This window comes from Nilaparvata lugens, chromosome 8, assembly GCF_014356525.2.
Source record: "Nilaparvata lugens isolate BPH chromosome 8, ASM1435652v1, whole genome shotgun sequence".
NCBI lineage: Eukaryota > Metazoa > Arthropoda > Insecta > Hemiptera > Delphacidae > Nilaparvata > Nilaparvata lugens.
Genome location: NC_052511.1, coordinates 17,646,236 through 17,665,159, shown reverse-complemented (window position 1 = coordinate 17,665,159; position 18,924 = coordinate 17,646,236). Strand labels below are relative to the sequence as shown.

The window sequence follows — 18,924 nt, the reverse complement described above, 5'->3', positions numbered from 1 at the left end:
ATTGTTTTAATTTTTCCATAACCACAACAAATTTAATCTTCACTAGCAGCCAAGCGAGTAGCCCTTGAAATATTCATATATTTATTGTTATTTCATAATTTATAATTATAATTCTAATTTTTTGTACAATAATTTATTGTTTTGTTTTAATTATCAAAACCAGTACGATCATTTCTTGTTTTTCATTTTCCCACCCTTACATACTTGGTGAAGGCACATATTGCTTACATATTTGGTGGAGGTTTATCCTGCCGTCCAGATCTTGTTTACATAATTGGTGGAGGCGCCGGGTAACGATCCCGGTACCTCTCGCAATTAGTAAAACACGATATGGACGGCAGATAAACCTCACCAAATATGTAAGCAAGATCTGCCTTCACCGAGTATGTAAGGGTGGGAAAATGAAAAACAAGAATGATCGTACTGGTTTTTGATAATTAAAACGAAACAATAAATTATTAATACAAAATTAGAATTATAATTAGAAATTATGAAATAACAATAATAGATGAATATTTCTAGGGCTACCCGCTTGGCTGCTAGTGAAGATTAAATTTGTTGTGGTTATGGAAAAATTAAAACAATGACTCAGTAGTCACCTACCTTTATGATAATGGCCCCCAATTTGGCATCCACTGGTTAATCGCGACGTTAATTATTAATGAAAAATCATTTCTAGGTTTCTGATTATAAATATGCTAACCACCAGTCCAGTTGTTAATTGTAATATTCACGTCGAGTTTATTAATATTATTGTAAACGTTTCTCTTGATTTTTTTTTATTACGATTCATTTGCGGTTGCTTCAAGTAGAGTTTTTTTTGTTTGTAAGAGGTTCTGTTACGCATAAACATGTCAATTATGGTACATTTTGCGTCATTTCTCATTCTCACGACTTTCACGGCGCAACTGGAGGCAGTCAGGGTCTTCGCGGGAGTTTTCTACAAGGAGCTACGTCACGCTGTAGCGTATGAATCATCGGTTCCACTAACATACGAGGTAGATTTCCGGCAGCTCAGCTCGACATCTTGCAGGCGGAAAGGGTGTTCTGGCCTAACTGTCAACAAGAGGATTGCAGTTTAGCGGATGCGGTAGAAGTTTGTATAATTCTACAAACGGAATTCTTCGCAATAGTCATGCTGCTTTCAACTCTTCAATTCGTTTGGGAACTCAAGCTTCACGAAAGACCAGAGCGATCGATGTTGTCGGCGATTTTCTTCATTTTTGCTGCGCAGTAGCGACGGATGGGGAACTTCATAAGCTGGAATTCAACGAAAAACATGTAGCTGATCACCTCAACGCATTCCAAGGGTTGGTTGCAGACGACCACAAAGATTTAATTCGGATTTCTCGCAACTTGAGGCAGTTTGCTGGAAATTTTTCTCAGCAATTTCACGATGCGTATAGCAATTAACAGACAGTATGAGATATTCGTACAACAGAATGTATCGGAGGAGAAAACACTGTTCACAAACCAGTTATTAATTTACATTTTTCTCCTCTACTCACATGTAAATATTTTATCACGGCAGGAATTCATAAATACTGCGAAGGAACGCTGTGATAAAAAGCTTTTACCCTTTTCGCTGGTACACCCCAATTTATTACGTTCAGATCTCTTCAGATTGGAGAAAGGATATAAGTCGAAAGGACACCAGTTAGCTATACCTCTATCGGATTTGCAGCGATATTTTGATCTTCCACTTACGACTTGCGTGGTGAAGGAGAACTCCATGGTGCTTAGCTTAAAAGTACCGTTGGTCAGCATTGGCGGACAGTTTCAATTGCACAAGTATGTGAGGACACCTATGTATTTCGACGGCCAGATTTGTCAGCTTCAGCAGCAGGATTTCGTTTTGGCGCGGAGACAGGAGGACGGTGAGATTCAGGTCATCTCGGGAGATCATCTCTCTTCTTGTCGGGCACAGGACGATTTCTTATGCTATCTTCCGCGGCTGGTGCATGGAGGACATATGTCATCGAGATGTATGCATCACTTGTTTGCGGTGACAGAGCTGAAGGACATCCAACAATATTGCAGTTTAAGCTGTCGTCCAGCTAAGCAGGAGTTGGAGATCGTCAAATTTTCGCCTTCGGAGTATATCGTCGCGAATATACAGGCCAACACTACAGTCACTTGCGAGGGAGGTTCGTTTCATCATCTTCAACCTATTCCGGGAGCAATGTATGTGGTTTTACCCTGTCATTGCGAGATTTCGGTCGGCGGGAGAATAATGGTGAGAAAGACTTTTCCGTGTGACGCAAATGTTGATAAACAACCTCAGGTTCTCCATTACTTACCTTTGCATTGGGTTAAGTTTAATTCGTTGAAAATTGATGTTTTGCAACCGCATTTCAATCCTAATTTTGTTAATTTTAGCGAAATTTTAAAAACTGATATAGATATAAAGGTTCCGGAATTTACAGTTCAAGACGTGATATCGTCAGATATATTTCACAAAGTAGATCTTCCAAATTCTTGGGGAGATGTTGTAAATTCCTCTAGTTTTGTTTTTTATATATTATTTGGCTGGTTAGGGTTTTTAACTTTATTCTGTGCATATTTAGGCATCAAGTTGTATGTGTGTAAATTATCTGCTGTAACGGTAGCACAACCCAAGATACATATAATCGATAGTTAGGAGTTATATAGTTACTTTTTGATGGATTGACTGTTTTATTGTTTTTTTTCTTGACTATATAGTTATGAGTCATAATGTACTTATAAAGTTTTTTTTTCGATTTTTATTGCAGCTTTTGAAGTAGTTCAATGTTGATTCACAAATAAATTATTGTCAATTGAGATTTTCTTTTCATAATAAGTTGAATATTCATGTATATTAATGTGTATAATATTGAAAGTTAGTTTCATATATAATCAATGTTATTGTGCAGCATAGTTTCATTTTGAATTTGATTTGAATGTTTGTAATTTAGTTTGAGTAACCTACCTTTCTATGTAAAGTTTGATTTCAATGTATAGTAGCATTATCAAGTCAATCAGGCACACGTTTGTTTCCCGAGTATATTATTTTGTTTAATCATTATTTTTTTTTTTGTTCCCCTCTTGACTACAGACTCAGGGACGAGTCTTTCAGCGGGATGGGTGATGTGTCACCTGGTCATATGGGACATATATATGATTCATATATTTATCTCATATTGATCAGGATTTTAGAGTTTTATTTTACGAAAAGTTTAATGAACGGTGTTTCTGCCTTTGAACAGTTTTGTCATCGACAGAAAGATTGTTTATTTCACTTGTTATCAAAATTATTGTAGTTTCTCTTTTGTTTTTCATAACAAACGTGCTCGGCTTGTGCGACTGATAAAAATATGTATTTGAAATGGCTTCATGTTTGGCATTGACTGAGTTATATATTAATACCCAAAATTTTACTAGTCGGTGTGTGAGCTCGTTCGTTAGGACTGAGAGTAAAAGTCCGGCTGTTCTGGTGAAGGGGATAGATTTTGTTCTTGTTTTATAATACAGTTTTCCTGTCACAGTTCGGGCAGTTTAAAGAGAATTGTATTATTGAATAAGAAGGGATCTGAACCCACTTCATTAGATCAGTTTTTTTATTTATTTTCATTAATAATTAACGTCGCGATTAACCAGTGGATGCCAAATTGGGGGCCATTATCATAAAGGTAGGTGACTACTGAGTCATTGTTTTAATTTTTCCATAACCACAACAAATTTAATCTTCACTAGCAGCCAAGCGAGTAGCCCTTGAAATATTCATATATTTATTGTTATTTCATAATTTATAATTATAATTCTAATTTTTTGTACAAATAATTTATTGTTTTGTTTTAATTATCAAAACCAGTACGATCATTTCTTGTTTTTCATTTTCCCACCCTTACATACTTGGTGAAGGCACATATTGCTTACATATTTGGTGGAGGTTTATCCTGCCGTCCAGATCTTGTTTACATACGCTCGTACAATCATTCTCTTGGCTGAGAAAATCTCGCATAGTAATTATTTTCAAAAATGCCGCTGATATTCAATAGAATATATTGATTCCACTCAAATGTTTTGGAACCGTTTTGGGCGTGAGGCTGTGGTACTTTTCTGTAAGTTGTGTAATTCTGAATGATTAAATAAATAAATAATATTTTTCAAGTTGAAGTGTAGGCACTGATCCATTTCTTTTTTTTCAGGCTTTGACGTATGCGCTAAAAATATTTAACTATTTTTTCACGGCAGTATTTATTTTAGAATCAATAATGAAACTTGTTGCACTTGGCATTCATCTTTATTTGAAAGACAGGTAAGCTATTCCATATTTAATTAAATTATTGCACTTTTTATGTAACACTCTATTGGACAATTAGTGCTGGGTACTATATATCTGAAATGCTATAGAGAAAAAGAGACAAATTGATTAAATGCATCGATTCATTGATAACGAAAGGAAATGTCTTATTGTCACTTGTTATATTAATTGTCATCATAATTTAAAATTGTTTGTTTATTCTAAAAATTATATTTTCAAATTGTGATTTGGTGTAGACATTGAAATGTACATAACTTATGTATAATATTTGCACAATTTGAATTAAATTAGAAAATTAAAGATGTTTTGGGCAATAGCCTGTTCTGATCGTTGTATTGTTTTTGCTAACCAATTAAATAAATAATTAAGTAGAACATCAGATTGAAAAAATGTGGTAATAATAAGGACATTTCACCAACAACTTACTCTCGACCTGATTGAAATATTGTTTGTTTTGCTTCCAGGTGGAACCTTCTAGATATATGCATTGTGATACTATCGATAGTGGGCATCGCCTTGGAAGAGGTCGAGTCCAAAATAATTCCAATCAATCCGACAATCATTAGAGTCATGAGAGTTCTGAGAATAGCCAGAGGTAATGTACACAAAACATTATTGACCGAACGTAGTGAGGTCTATGTTTTAACTCAGATTTTCTTTTGTCTGTCTGTATATAACGCGATTACGGCCAAACGCGTTCGATAGAATTCGATGAGATTAGGCAGGAATATTCCTTTTTCAACTGCGCGTCGATGTATACACAAGGTTTTAAGAAATTTTGCATTTTAAGGATAATATGAGAAGAAAAGGAATTCCTCCATACTCAGATATCACTATATTTATCTTCTACTTCGAAGATAGAATCAGACTATAGAATTATTCATAATCAATCAGCTGACAAGTGGATTATTCATTGCATGCATTACACAGATGTCTGGCCGTGTCTATTTCTATAAGGTAGGGTTTCAATATTTTTTATGATGCGTGCCCATCAGTATCAATATTCTCACATTTGAAAAACAAATTGAAAAATAAAATAAAAATGATTAAATGAACTGAATAATACTGAAATTATAATATTCTTGACTGAGAAAAGTTAATTTTAAAACAGTTGAGGAATATTTTTATCAGATGGAAAGATTATCACGGAACTGGATAAATTATCATATGGGATACAAATTCAAACGTGAACTAAGTTTATTAACATGAGTGAGTTTTTGATCTTGGAGAGAATAAATAACAGTCTTTAAGAGTAATTTATTATTCAACTGAATCAACTAGAACAGGCGACATCAGATACTTGTGGATGAGAAAACTGCGTGAGGTCTACTGTTCACAGAACTACTAGTGAATTAAACCAATTCTACACAACTCTTTGAAGTAATTGCTGATCCAATCATACACAATATTGATTTAAATGATCCCAAGTCTTTTATTCAACAGTAATTCCAGATATCATATTCACTTATTGAACCAATCATACACAATAATTATTTTAATGATTTTAATAATTTGTATTGTCTGTTGCAGTTCTTAAACTTTTAAAAATGGCCAAGGGTATTCGAGCACTCTTGGATACAGTGATGCAGGCATTGCCGCAAGTTGGCAACCTTGGTCTGCTTTTCTTTCTACTTTTCTTCATTTTCGCTGCACTCGGGGTAGAATTATTCGGTAGATTAGGTAAGCCAATCACAATACTTCCCTCCATAATTATCATCATTGACGAGTATTTTCATCATTATTCTTCAATTACATAAAGCATATAAGCTACGATTCTTTACAAAGTTGATACAATAGACAATTTACTGTCCATTCTCGATATTCATATTACAATTATTATTTACAATATATTATTTACAATTCACAATAGACAATAAATTCACTGTCTATTCTCGAATTTATATCTCGATATTTACAATTTTGGTTTACTTTAGAAGGGACTAGAACTCGCTCTGTCTCGAGTTAATTAAATGAGTATAATAGATGCAGTTCTCAATAATGGAAATTTCAAGATATTTTCATAAGTGAAATGCAAAAACTTGATAAGTTCGTTTTCATTCCAATCTGCAATTTATTTCTAAAGTTTGTGAAAGATTTAGTACAGAATCACGACAACCAGGTCAAGCTGAATAGTTTTGCAATCCTCTTTACATACAACTATCTGTAAGTGTTACAATGTTTTATTTCCAGTAAGCCTGGAAAGTTTCTCTGAATGCAAATAATTAATGCGTCGATGAAAATTATAGAAATATAACATAGTCTGAACGATTTTTTTCAAGTGCTGTAGATAGAATAGTTTACAATTTAACAAAAGTGGCATCTAGTGCACATCTGAAAATAATGGCATGCAATGAAAAAGCTTCATTATGTTAAGATAAAACTTGCTGAAAAATGTATTTAATTGCTTACTCTCAATCATCCTTCACTATGAACTTCTGCAGTATTAATTTAGTTCTAGTCTATCATTATAAACGCACAGTCGTTTTTTCTCACAAGCATACTAATTAGAATGTTACTGGCATTGTCTTTTAATACGAATATGAATTACTATTGGTATTGTTCCACAACAATTAAACAAACTAATTTATTTTCTAGTTTTTTTAGTAATTCAGTCACAAAACTTCTGTTTTTTAGTAATTTTATTTTAAATTCTAGTTTGGTTTCATCTTCAAGTTTTGTCTTAGTTTCACCAACTAATTTCTCCTGCCTTTCAATCCACAAAACTTTTGACTCAATCACTTCATTGAAAATATTCAAATTTCTAAAAATATTTAAGTATGTAGTATAAGTTTGGTGACATAAAATTCAACACGCTTATAGCCTAATTATTGGTTGGTATAGATGTGTGACATAGTATCAGTAGGTCTATGACATGAATCATGGAACCGTAGTTCAATTCTTCTGTAGTATTATCGCTTCAGTTCAACTTCGCAGGAATCTAGTTTTTCTATTGCTTCGGTTTAACTTAGCAAGGGTGCAGCTTATTTTCTAGTTTAAATTAGCAAACACAATGCACTATCGCTTCAGAAAATATGACATGTATTTCAATCATTGCTTCCATTCATCTTGGCAAGAATGCAGCTAAAGCTCATTAATTTTTAATTTTTCATACAATAGTAAAAATGCAGTTCATTTATTATATCTCGATTTATTTTCTCCTTCGATAAGCGAACACAGTTCATCTATTGCTTCAGTTTAACTTAGCAAATATGCATTTCAATTATCGCTTCACTAAAACTTGTAAGAATGCATCGATTCATATTGCTTATGTTTTATAAAACAGTAAATGTGCACTTCATTAATTTATCATAAGTTGGTTGATTTCTACTTTTTGTGAACTAGTTGGGTTATCTGAATTAATAAGTTTAATTTATGTAGCGCTTGCTAGAAATCTTGTTCTTGAGTGGCTTGTGCTGAAGTTTGACCACGAATGTGTTAATGACTGCGTGGTGTAAGTTTACCAATAAATTGACAATTGCAATGTAATATAATTCCAATGTGATTTTGAACATTGTGTTGTGTTGACCAATAACTTGACGATTTCAATAAGTGAAATTTTGAACTTTTTTTGCGTGTTCGTCCACCAGAGTGCAGCGAAGAGCAGCCTTGCCAGGGCTTGGGTGAGCATGCGCACTTCTCCAACTTTGGCATGGCCTTCCTGACTCTGTTCCGCGTGGCGACGGGCGACAACTGGAACGGAATCATGAAGGATACGCTGCGTGACGACTGCGACGATCAGGCTGATTGTGTGCGTAACTGCTGCGTGCACGCCGGCATCGCGCCCATCTTTTTCGTCATTTTTGTGCTGATGGCGCAGTTTGTTCTGGTCAATGTTGTGGTAGCCGTGCTCATGAAGCACCTGGAGGAGTCGCACAAACAGGTAGAGGTATATGATCACGTTTTATCACCTCATCCATTCTTCACTAGTTGTACACCGCCATATTCAATGTTCCAACTCCACGTTTGCACGGAAACGCAACCGACTGAGTCTTGAGTGACACCTTTTACGTGACGAGATGGATGCTGCGTCTGTTTTTGTAGTCTGGCACAAATAATAATGCAGGTCTAAGCTCCATTTTACATTATTTCACATTCGATAACAATTCATACAACGGAATCCGGAATGTGATGTTATATTGAACAATCAATAAAGCTAATGTTACATTTGCAGGATAATCATGCAAATCACAAATGCTTTTTTAGGAGAAAATCACATAAATAGGAATGTGATCAAATATTTTACAATGAAAATTCATGTTACATTTGCAAGATAATCATGCCAATCACAAATGCTTTTTCAGGAGAAAATCACATAAATAGGAATGTGATCTAATATTTCACAATGAAAATTCATGTTACACTTGCAAGATAATCATGCAAATCACAAATGCTTTTTTAGGAGAATATCACATACATAGGAATGTGATGTAATATTTTACAATAAAAATTCATTTTACATTTGCAAGATAATCATGCAAATCACAAATGCTTTTTGTAGGAGAATATCACATACATAGGAATGTGATGTAATATTTTACAATAAAAATTCATGTTACATTTGCAAGATAATCATGAAAACACAAATGCTTTAGGTAGAAGAAAATCACTTTCCATTATTTTATAAATATTTGCTGCAGCTCACTATGTACAAAAATTCAATAAAATACCTTTTATGTAGACAGTAAAATTATCTGATATTATGATGAATAGATCTCTAACATTGTTTTTGATAAAAATAAAGTTAGGCCAATTCAAGCTACATTAGCTGTATTACTATTTGCGTCGGACTATATTTTCATTTTTTTATTCGTTTCTTTTTCAGAACATTTGTACCTTGTATCTTCCCTTGTCATGGCATGACATTTGCTCCTCCAGAACGTTTCCTCAACTTTTTCAATTTTTAAACACATCTTAACCCTAATCCATAAAAAACATGTCATTCCATTGCAACTCAATCCCCTCTCCCTTCAATTTTCATTCTCCTTTTAATTTCCCCGTCTCCCTTCATTCCCCTCTTCCCGGTTTGATATCGACGAGTGTACATTTTTTTACTCTAATTGCTATGTTTATTTTTAATTCTAAAGAAATATATAATTACTAGCTTCAAATTCGACAAGAAGAAAGGACATTTTCAAATTTAAGTAGTATTAATGAATTTGTTTTGTAATTTAGTAGTTATTAGGTATAGTCCGCGTCCCGTAGCTTTACCTCCGTGACTTTGAAACGGCATATTGGCAAGGTATGGTTCGCGGGGTAATATTCCTACTTTTAAAAAAACATACGCTCCAAAGTACTCAAATCCCTAGATGGAGGAAGCTCCCAACAGATGTTCAATGTTTTTGAACGGGTAGTATTGCAGTCTAGTAGCTCTCCGCCGATAGGCAAAGCTGCAGGACCCGGACTGTATGTTTCCTATTATTCTGTGTGATGATCCGTGTACATTGATGTTCAAACCCTAAAACATATTTACTATGAAAATAGAATGTACATAAAATATGAATTGAATTAATCTCACAGCCGTCAGTATTGCAAAATAGATTCTTTTTAAAACTATAGTAAACGGTTATATTCTTGTTTGAAAATCTTCATTATGTTATACTAATACTAGAGAAGACAACGATTGATGAGTTTTGTACTGCTGTGTTCAGAAGCTCATTCATAAAAATTTTTCAGAGTTTCCCCAATAATAATTACATTAAAACATATTGACATCTATCAATTGAATCCCATGAATACCGTATAATATTATGGTTTTTTTGAAAATTGTTTTAAAATCTTATTTTAAGTGTGGTCATAAGATCATGGTGCACCTTTTTCGCAAATAGGGAATGAAGAAGCAAGATACTGTGTGAAGTATCCTACCGAATAAGAGACATTGTTGTAGTCCTCACACGCAAAATTTTATCTGGTTCTAGCTCTGCCAGTCTTCTTTTTTAATGAAGAATATTTATATATTCTTCAATTTCGCTACAATCTATAATAATAATATTCAATAAATATTAAATAATAATTATAATCAATAATAAGTATTAATAAATCAATATTTGAAAGGGTTGAATAGTTCCATTCCAGGCTCCTCTCCTCCAAGTTGGAGCTGAATCAAGCTATTCTAAAAATCCTCCATTCAGCTCACCATATTTTAAAGGAACTTCATTCTTCACTAATGATTAATAAATACGTGGAAGATAAAATTGAATTGAATTGAATGATTGCCTTTATTAAGGGCTTAGTTTGGGCTCTTGGCCCTCTCTGCCACACAAACCTAACTAAAACTGCGGTGTAAGGGTAAACCCTAACTTGAACCTAAAATTGCAGAGAGATTGAGAAGAAATCATAAGATTGAATTTGGAAGAGTTTTGGGTTCGTACAGTATGTCTGTTGTTGTTCTTCATTTTCCTAGCTGGCTCGTTATCATGGCAAGTCAGTGCACCATGACTTTATGTACATGGAAGACTTTGTTGAGAACTATTTCTCACTCATTTCTTCAACATTAATTTAGATGGAGGATGAGCTCGACATGGAAGTGGAATTGGAACGAGAAATGGCCGCTGAAGAAGAGGAAGAGTTCTGCATTCAAATGGCTCTCGAACAGGATGCCATTCACAGGCCTCTGGCTAAAGTTCTCTCGCTGCCTGCCAACTTCACATTTTCAAATACGTCTGAGTTGAGTCCCAAAGGTATGTAACATGAGCAATATGTGTTTCTGTAAATTTAAGGAGCTCATAATATTATAAATAGAATCCAAAGAATTCATAATATTAGAGATGGAAATATTCCTCGACGCAGGCCTAGCCTAGTGAGGAATGTACTCTATAATTTTTACTTTCCTTGCCCTATTACCATAGTTAAGGAAAGTATTGCTTTCCTAAAAAAATTGAGGAACCCCAATTTCTGAATTTCAATACGTTTCAAGGTCCCTGAGTCCAAAAAAGTGGTTTTTGGGAATTGGTCTGTATGTGTGTGTGTGTGTGTGTGTGTGTGTGTGTGTGTGTGTGTGTGTGTGTGTGTGTGTGTGTGTGTGTGTGTGTGTGTATGTGTGTGCGTCTGTGTACACGATATCTCATCTCCCAGTTAACGGAATGACTTGAAATTTGGAACTTAAGGTCCTTACAGTATGAGGATCCGACACGAAAAATGTCGATCAAATGCGATTCAATATGGCTGCTGAAATGGCGAAAATGTTGTCAAAAACAGGGTTTTTCGCGATTTTCTCGAAAACGGCTCCAACGATTTTGATCAAAGTTATACCTAAAATAGTCATCGATAAGCTCTATCAACTGCCACAAGTCCCATATCTGTAAAAATTCCAGGAGCTCCGCCCCATCAATGCAGATAGATTCCCAATTATCAGGCTTCAGATACAATTGAAACAAAGAAAATCAAGTGGAGTAGATTGAGCATGAAAATCTCTACAATTAATGTTCAGTAACATTTTCACCTAAATTTAAAATAAGCTTTAAATTCGAGAAAATGTGATTATTCAATTGCAAATAATTATTGTTGATTCTATTAAATCATCCACTATGAAGAGATAGCAGACCTCATGTGTGTCTCCCTGTCACCAGCTGGCTCAAATATTTTATTCTGTGATGGTTTTTTAAAAATCCTTCAATGGAGTGAATGATTTGATTTTGTTTAATTCAGTATCATTTGTACAAATGAATTAAGAATAAAGATTTAAAAATTTAGTCAAATTTTGACACATGCAATAATTATTAATAATTTGATGCGACTGTTTCTCTTAGAACTAACTGTTCCTCTTGACTTCTCACACTGATGGATTTCAATAGAACAGCTGACAGAATATCAGCAGCATTTCGAGCGAGTTCTTCAGCCCTGGGGGCTCTTAGGCCCCAATGCCCTCAATTTAAACATAGATTAATCAGCTGTTTAAACCCGGAATGTTACACATTATAATATACACGACCATACCTTCAAGTGATCATGGTTCAGCTTTAAACGTAGATAGTGCGCTTTGTCCTTCATATTCTTTATTCTTATAGAAAACAATTATTTAAGACTGTAACACGACATTACAAATACGTTCATAACTTCACGCGTTCATGGTCTCACGTTCAATGAAGATGGTGCATATGGCCCTTCAGGTCATTACACACCCAGCTACGTTTAAATACGTATTTGGAAGACGTAGCTATCCTATCTCCCAATGTTAAATCAAAAACTACAAATCTGTCCCGTTTAAACCAGCATAGCGTTACTTTCAACATTGGAAGATAGGACGTCTATACGTCTTCCGGAGATGTATTTCTAGCTAAACGTAGCTGGGTGTGTTCTTAATAGTTCTTAATAGTCAATGGAAAACATTTGCTGACGAAAGGTTTTTAAAGGAAAATAGATGCAATTTTTCACTTTCCTTGCCCTATTACCATAGGTAAGGAAAGTATTGCTTTCCAAAAAAAATTAAGGTACCCTAATTTCAAGTTTTCTATACGTTTCAAGGTCCCCTGAGTCCAAAAACATGATTTTTGGGTGTTGGTCTGTGTGTGTGTATGTGTGTATGTCTGTGAACACGATAACTCCATTCCCAATCAACCGATTGACTTGAAATTTAAAACTTAAGGTCCTTATACCATGAGGATCCGACAATAAGAAATTCAATAGAATTCAATTCAAAATGGCGGATAATTACTAAAAAACCATGTTTTCACGGTTTTCTCGAAAACGCCTCTAACGATTTTCTTCAAATTTATACCATGGATAGCTATTTATAAGCCCTATCAACTGAAATGAGTCTCATTTCTGGGAAAATTCGAGGAGATCCGTAATATTCTTGAAAAAAATGACGGATAATAACTAAAAAAACATGTTTTTCACGGTTTTCTCGAAAACGGCTCTAACGATTTTCTTCAAATTCATACCATGGATAGCTATTTATAAGCCCTATCAACTGACATGAGTCTTAATTCTAGGAAGATTGCAGGAGCTCCGTAATATTCTTGAGAAAAATGGTGGATAATTACTAAAAAACCATGTTTTTCACGATTTTCTTAAAAATGACATCCGATTTTTTTCAAATTCATACCCTGTACAGTTATTTATCAGCTCTATCAACTGACATGAGTCTCCTTTCTGGGGAACTAAGGGGGGGTTCACCTCATTCTTGAGAAAATAGACTTTGTAACCTCCTTCTCGTGCATGAGGTAGGTAGGTAGGTAGAGCAGTTCATAAAAAGAACACATAGTCGAGATATTTCATCTGTAGAACAGCTGTTTTGACGACTTTTGAAAAAAATCATCGAATTTCACAATTTACACAAAGGAAAAAATACTCTGAAAACAATTATATATATACACATATACAGAAGTCTGATTTTAGTTTCAAATATGTTGCCGCCAATCGTCATTATGTTATTCCCCTAAATTATTCTCGTTTAAGAATGAGGATTACAGTTCAATGAGCAAGGAAAGTTGTGTGAGTGTACCACACCAGATTTTTTTAATAGGAGCTTGGTTTAAAAATCGTCTGTGTACACGATATCTCATCTCCCAGTTAACGGAATGACTTGAAATTTGGAACTTAAGGTCCTTACAGTATGAGGATCCGACACGAAAAATTTCGATCAAATGCGATTCAATATGGCTGCTGAAATGGCGAAAATGTTGTCAAAAACAGGGTTTTCGCAATTTTATCGAAAACGGCTCCAGCGATTTTGATCAAAGTTATACCTAAAATAGTCATTGATAAGCTCTATCAACTGCCACAAGTCCCATATCTGTAAAAATTTCAGGAGCTCCGCCCCATCTATGCAAAGTGTGATTTTAGATTCTCAATTATCAGGCTTCAGATACAATGTGAACAAAAACATTTGAGTGGAAAAGATTGAGCATGAGAATCTCTACAATTAATGTTCAGTAAAATTTTCACCTGAAATTAAAAGTAAGCTCGAAATTCGAGAAAATGTGATTATCCAAATGCAAACTGTTGGCAACTGTTGATTCTATTAAATGATTCACTATGAAGACCTAGCAGACCTCGTGTGTCTCCAGAGTTATTGCCCTGTCACCAGCTGGCTCAAATCTTTGAATAGTAGACTTGAGATGCGCGGGAACACTAGCGTCACATGATCAATTTTCATAACGGCAAGGAAAGTTGTGTGAGTGCGCCACACCAAATTTCTACTTTCCTTGTCCTATTAAGTAATGCCGTGCTACCAATTTTTCCTAAATCGGCTGGATAGCATTTCACACCTATTAACCTAAGGATAGTTGTCGGCTCCAATGTAATAGATTCTTGATAAACTATGAATGGATCTATCGCCTATGAATGAGAAATCCAATTTTCAGAGCAAATGAACTTATAATCTTCAGATGAATTTTGGCAATATACTACATAAATACACAAAGAACAATATCTTACAAGCCTAAGCATTTAAAGTTACTACGAGCTAAGTACTTATCCAGATTATAGTTGAAAAACAGTGGCTATTGGCTTGTATACACACAAATCAATAAACAGACAAAATAGAACACTATAAACTGATTAAAACTCAAATTAAAACATTAATAAATTCACTTAAATAGAAAATTATTTAGAGAGCACAAAGTTACAACACACATCAGCCAGCCATGTTTCAGAGAGAAGAACGCACAGGAAAAACCTATCTACCAGGAAGAGAGCAAAGCTTCTAGACACCTCAACGTTACGGACACGTCACCAAAAATGTATAAATTACAAGTTTAGAATTCACATTTTATATTTGTTCTCAATAAAACTTTATTTTGAAACTGTTATTTTAAATTTTTATATATCATCTCCATTTAAATAAACCATTTATCTTTTTAATTCTGTCAACCCAGCCTCGGTGACACCATGGAATATGCAACACAAACATTATGATAATAAAATTCTCAGTCAAAAAGTTTGTCCGTATATCGATGACTCTGATATTTACTATAAAGTTTCATAGATCTCGAATTGAAGATTCGATTCCAAACGAGAAAAAATGTAATATTACAGTAAGGAAAGTATTGCTTTCCGAAAAAAATTAAGGTACCCCAATTTCTAAATTTCTATACGTTTCAAGGTCCCCTGAGTCCAAAAAACTGGGTTTTGGGTATTGGTCTGTGTGTGTGTGTGTGTGTGTGTGTCTGCATCTATGGCAATCAACATTATTAATCATTATTTTGCATCTATGGCAATCAACATTATTAATCAACACAAAAAATATTATCTCATTACTGCCTCTCTAAGTCATAACCTTCTGGTCATTTCTTCTTTAGGCAATAATGGTTTTCCATCTCAAAAGACAATCACATACCAGCAAAATTCTAATCAACAAACCCCAATAAAAATTCTACATACACTCCAGCATCCATTTCAAATGATAATCAATCATATCAAAATTTATAGAACAAACAGTTTTAAAATTTTGAAAAAGATATCAATTACAAAAACTTTAGAAAAATTTTAACCTTTAACTCATTTCAATTGATAATATAACACAATGTTTTTATTCAATGGAAACATTATTATTCAAGTTAACTTTCATTAATACATCACATATATATGGCTACACAATTCATAATACTTTCAAATTTTAAAGTTTATTTATTATAACAAAAGAATTTATACATAAGAATAGATTTCAGCATGTTCTAAATGGAACCATTTATTTTTAAATAATTTTATAATTTGAAGACTGTATAATAAATACAAACATTTCAAGATTACAATACAAAGATGATCAAGATGGATAATGGGTAAATAAGTTCCCTAAAAAATACAAATAAGAGAAAAAGAAAACTGGGTAAATAAATTTCCTAAATAATACAAAGAAGAGAAAGATTAATTAGAGCCTATCCTACATGTCAGTACTAAACTTTCATGAGGAAGTATATTTAATAAAATATACTACTATGGAATTTTGTAAATTCCAAGTATGACTCTAATTTGTTATAATTGTGAGCTATCACTCCCACAAAAACAACTGGTGAAGGAAAAAAATATGTTGACTATTGTGACTGGGTGGAGAGTTCCTAGATGTCTGTAAGGCAATGTGATAGCAGACTCTAGTATCGGACCACAAAAACAAAAGTATGCAAAAGTTTTTACAAACATTTGATGTTGCAGTCTTAAGGTTTTTATATCGCAAACAAGTAGGTCAGATAATCGAGTCCAGCCATATGTGGTTCACGCCCACACCTCTAAAAGAATCACACCTACTTGTCTACCAAAAATCCAAAGTATTGGACAGCAAAAAAAAAATAAAATGCAAAATGGGTTAAAAGCCCAGAAGAAAACTATAACCTAATTACCTATGGCTTATGGCACGATATGCAATGAAAGATGAGAACATGGGACATAATTTGCTCTGAAAAACCCAATTACCTAATATGATACCTAAAAAAAAATAGACATGATTAAAATATGTAATACATGATGAAAAAATATACCACAAGCAAACAATTATTTACACTACAATGGATAGATTTTAGAAAAGTTAAGTTTTATCAACAATTTAAAGATTAGGAAAATAAGCTACTATTTTAACTTCCAAAATTATTTCAGAAGAATACAAATTTAAATGACTATGGACAAGATTGGTTAAGATATGCATCATAGAAGAATTTTACTGAACATTACACAAAGACAGGAAAGAATCGAAATTTGAAAAGATTAAGGGCCAAGAAAAAAGATACAATTATGGACTCTTACCATACGTAGTATTTACGGTCATTGCTATTCTGAATCCCGGCATGACACAGGATTCCTAATCATTGTGTGCTGGGGAATACCCTTTCATCATGTGATTCACTGTCATCATCTTGTAAATAAGCAACTTGAAACAACCTTTGAATACTAACACATCAATGGTGACTTTGTGTTTTGTTTTCTTCAAGAACATGATTTTATTCATGGGTTCATTTGTTTCAACAAAGCCATTTTGCTTACAAAAGTTAGTCATGTTCACTTGAGAATGCATTGGATACACCTTTTCAATTCTCAGTTGAAAGTTGAACTCATCAACTTGACTCAAAGCAACATTCATTTTGTTTACATTGTTCCTAACCTCCACAGAAACCTGTCTCATGTAATCATTCATTTTGTTTATAGTTTTCCTAACCTTCAATGTAGCAATATTACTTTCATGATAGTTGACTTTCAGTGAAGACAACTCCCTACCTACTTCTTTACTCAATTCTACTATTTCATTTGGGTTGACTTTTTCAACAACAGTAACTAGGCCTACATTGTCAGAAACTTGAATGAGTTGATCTTGTATCTTAACACTACTATTATCATGCTTCAATTTATTTTCATCTTCATGATTATCACTCAATGTTTCATGTGCATCTTTCAATAGAAGGTTTATACTAACCTGCTCTAGTCTAATGCTAGCAAATTCTTGCTTCATATCATCAAACCTAGCACTTTGCTCATCAAACCTAGCACTTTGCTCATCAAACCTAGCATTTTGCTCTTGTTTAAAATTATCAAATCTTTGTGTTAGGAATGCTAGACCTATAAGATTTATATCATTTTTAATGTTTGCCATTTTGTAATATGCACTGATATCTATTCATTAAAACTTGATCTCTCTTGAACCGACTTCCCATTCAGCAGTATACCATTCATAACCTATCAAGATATCTATCCTACTAATAATTTTTCATAACCAGGGATTTCATGGTGTACCATTTGGGACATATTTATTTTGTAATTCGGTCCCACCACAGGGGTAACATTTACCGTGCTACCAATTTTTCCTAAATCGGCTGGATAGCATTTCACACCTATTAACCTAAGGATAGTTGTCGGCTCCAATGTAATAGATTCTTGATAAACTATGAATGGATCTATCGCCTATGAATGAGAAATCCAATTTTCAGAGCAAATGAACTTATAATCTTCAGATGAATTTTGGCAATATACTACATAAATACACAAAGAACAATATCTTACAAGCCTAAGCATTTAAAGTTACTACGAGCTAAGTACTTATCCAGATTATAGTTGAAAAAGAGTGGCTATTGGCTTGTATACACACAAATCAATAAACAGACAAAATAGAACACTATAAACTGATTAAAACTCAAATTAAAACATTAATAAATTCACTTAAATAGAAAATTATTTAGAGAGCACAAAGTTACAACACACATCAGCCAGCCATGTTTCAGAGAGAAGAACGCACAGGAAAAACCTATCTACCAGGAAGAGAGCAAAGCTCTAGACACCTCAACGTTACGGACACGTCACCAAAAATTTATAAATTACAAGTTTAGAATTCACATTTATATTTGTCTCAATAAAACTTTATTTTGAAACTGTTATTTTAAATTTTTATATATCATCTCTATTTAAATAAACCATTTATCTTTTTAATTCTGTCAACCCAGCCTCGGTGACACCATGGAATATGCACACAAACATTATGATAATAAAATTCTCAGTAAAAAGTTTGTCCGTATATCGATGACTCTGATATTTACTATAAAGTTTCATAGATCTCGAATTGAAGATTCGATTCCAAACGAGAAAAATGTAATATTACAGTAAGGAAAGTATTGCTTTCCGAAAAAAATTAAGGTACCCCAATTCTAATTTCTATACGTTTCAAGGTCCCCTGAGTCCAAAAATGGGTTTTTGGGTATTGGTCTGTTGTGTGTGTGTGTGTG

General features: G+C 33.7%; 1 protein-coding gene across 11 annotated transcripts in view; it reads left to right on the top strand.

Moving 5' to 3' along the window:
- LOC111047592 (voltage-dependent T-type calcium channel subunit alpha-1G) overlaps positions 1–18,924 on the top strand; it is a 408,419-nt gene that overhangs the window by 381,108 nt on the left and 8,387 nt on the right. For 8 of the 11 annotated variants that reach the window (XM_039434132.1, XM_039434130.1, XM_039434136.1 and 5 more), the window contains 5 exons: positions 4,170–4,279; positions 4,750–4,880; positions 5,816–5,965; positions 7,873–8,171; positions 10,785–10,962. In XM_039434132.1, coding sequence (XP_039290066.1) covers positions 4,170–4,279; positions 4,750–4,880; positions 5,816–5,965; positions 7,873–8,171; positions 10,785–10,962 — 868 coding nt within the window. The remainder of the gene's footprint in view (positions 1–4,169; positions 4,280–4,749; positions 4,881–5,815; positions 5,966–7,872; positions 8,172–10,784; positions 10,963–18,924) is intronic. The other 3 variants (XM_039434138.1, XM_039434139.1, XM_039434134.1) reach the window with 1 other exon arrangement.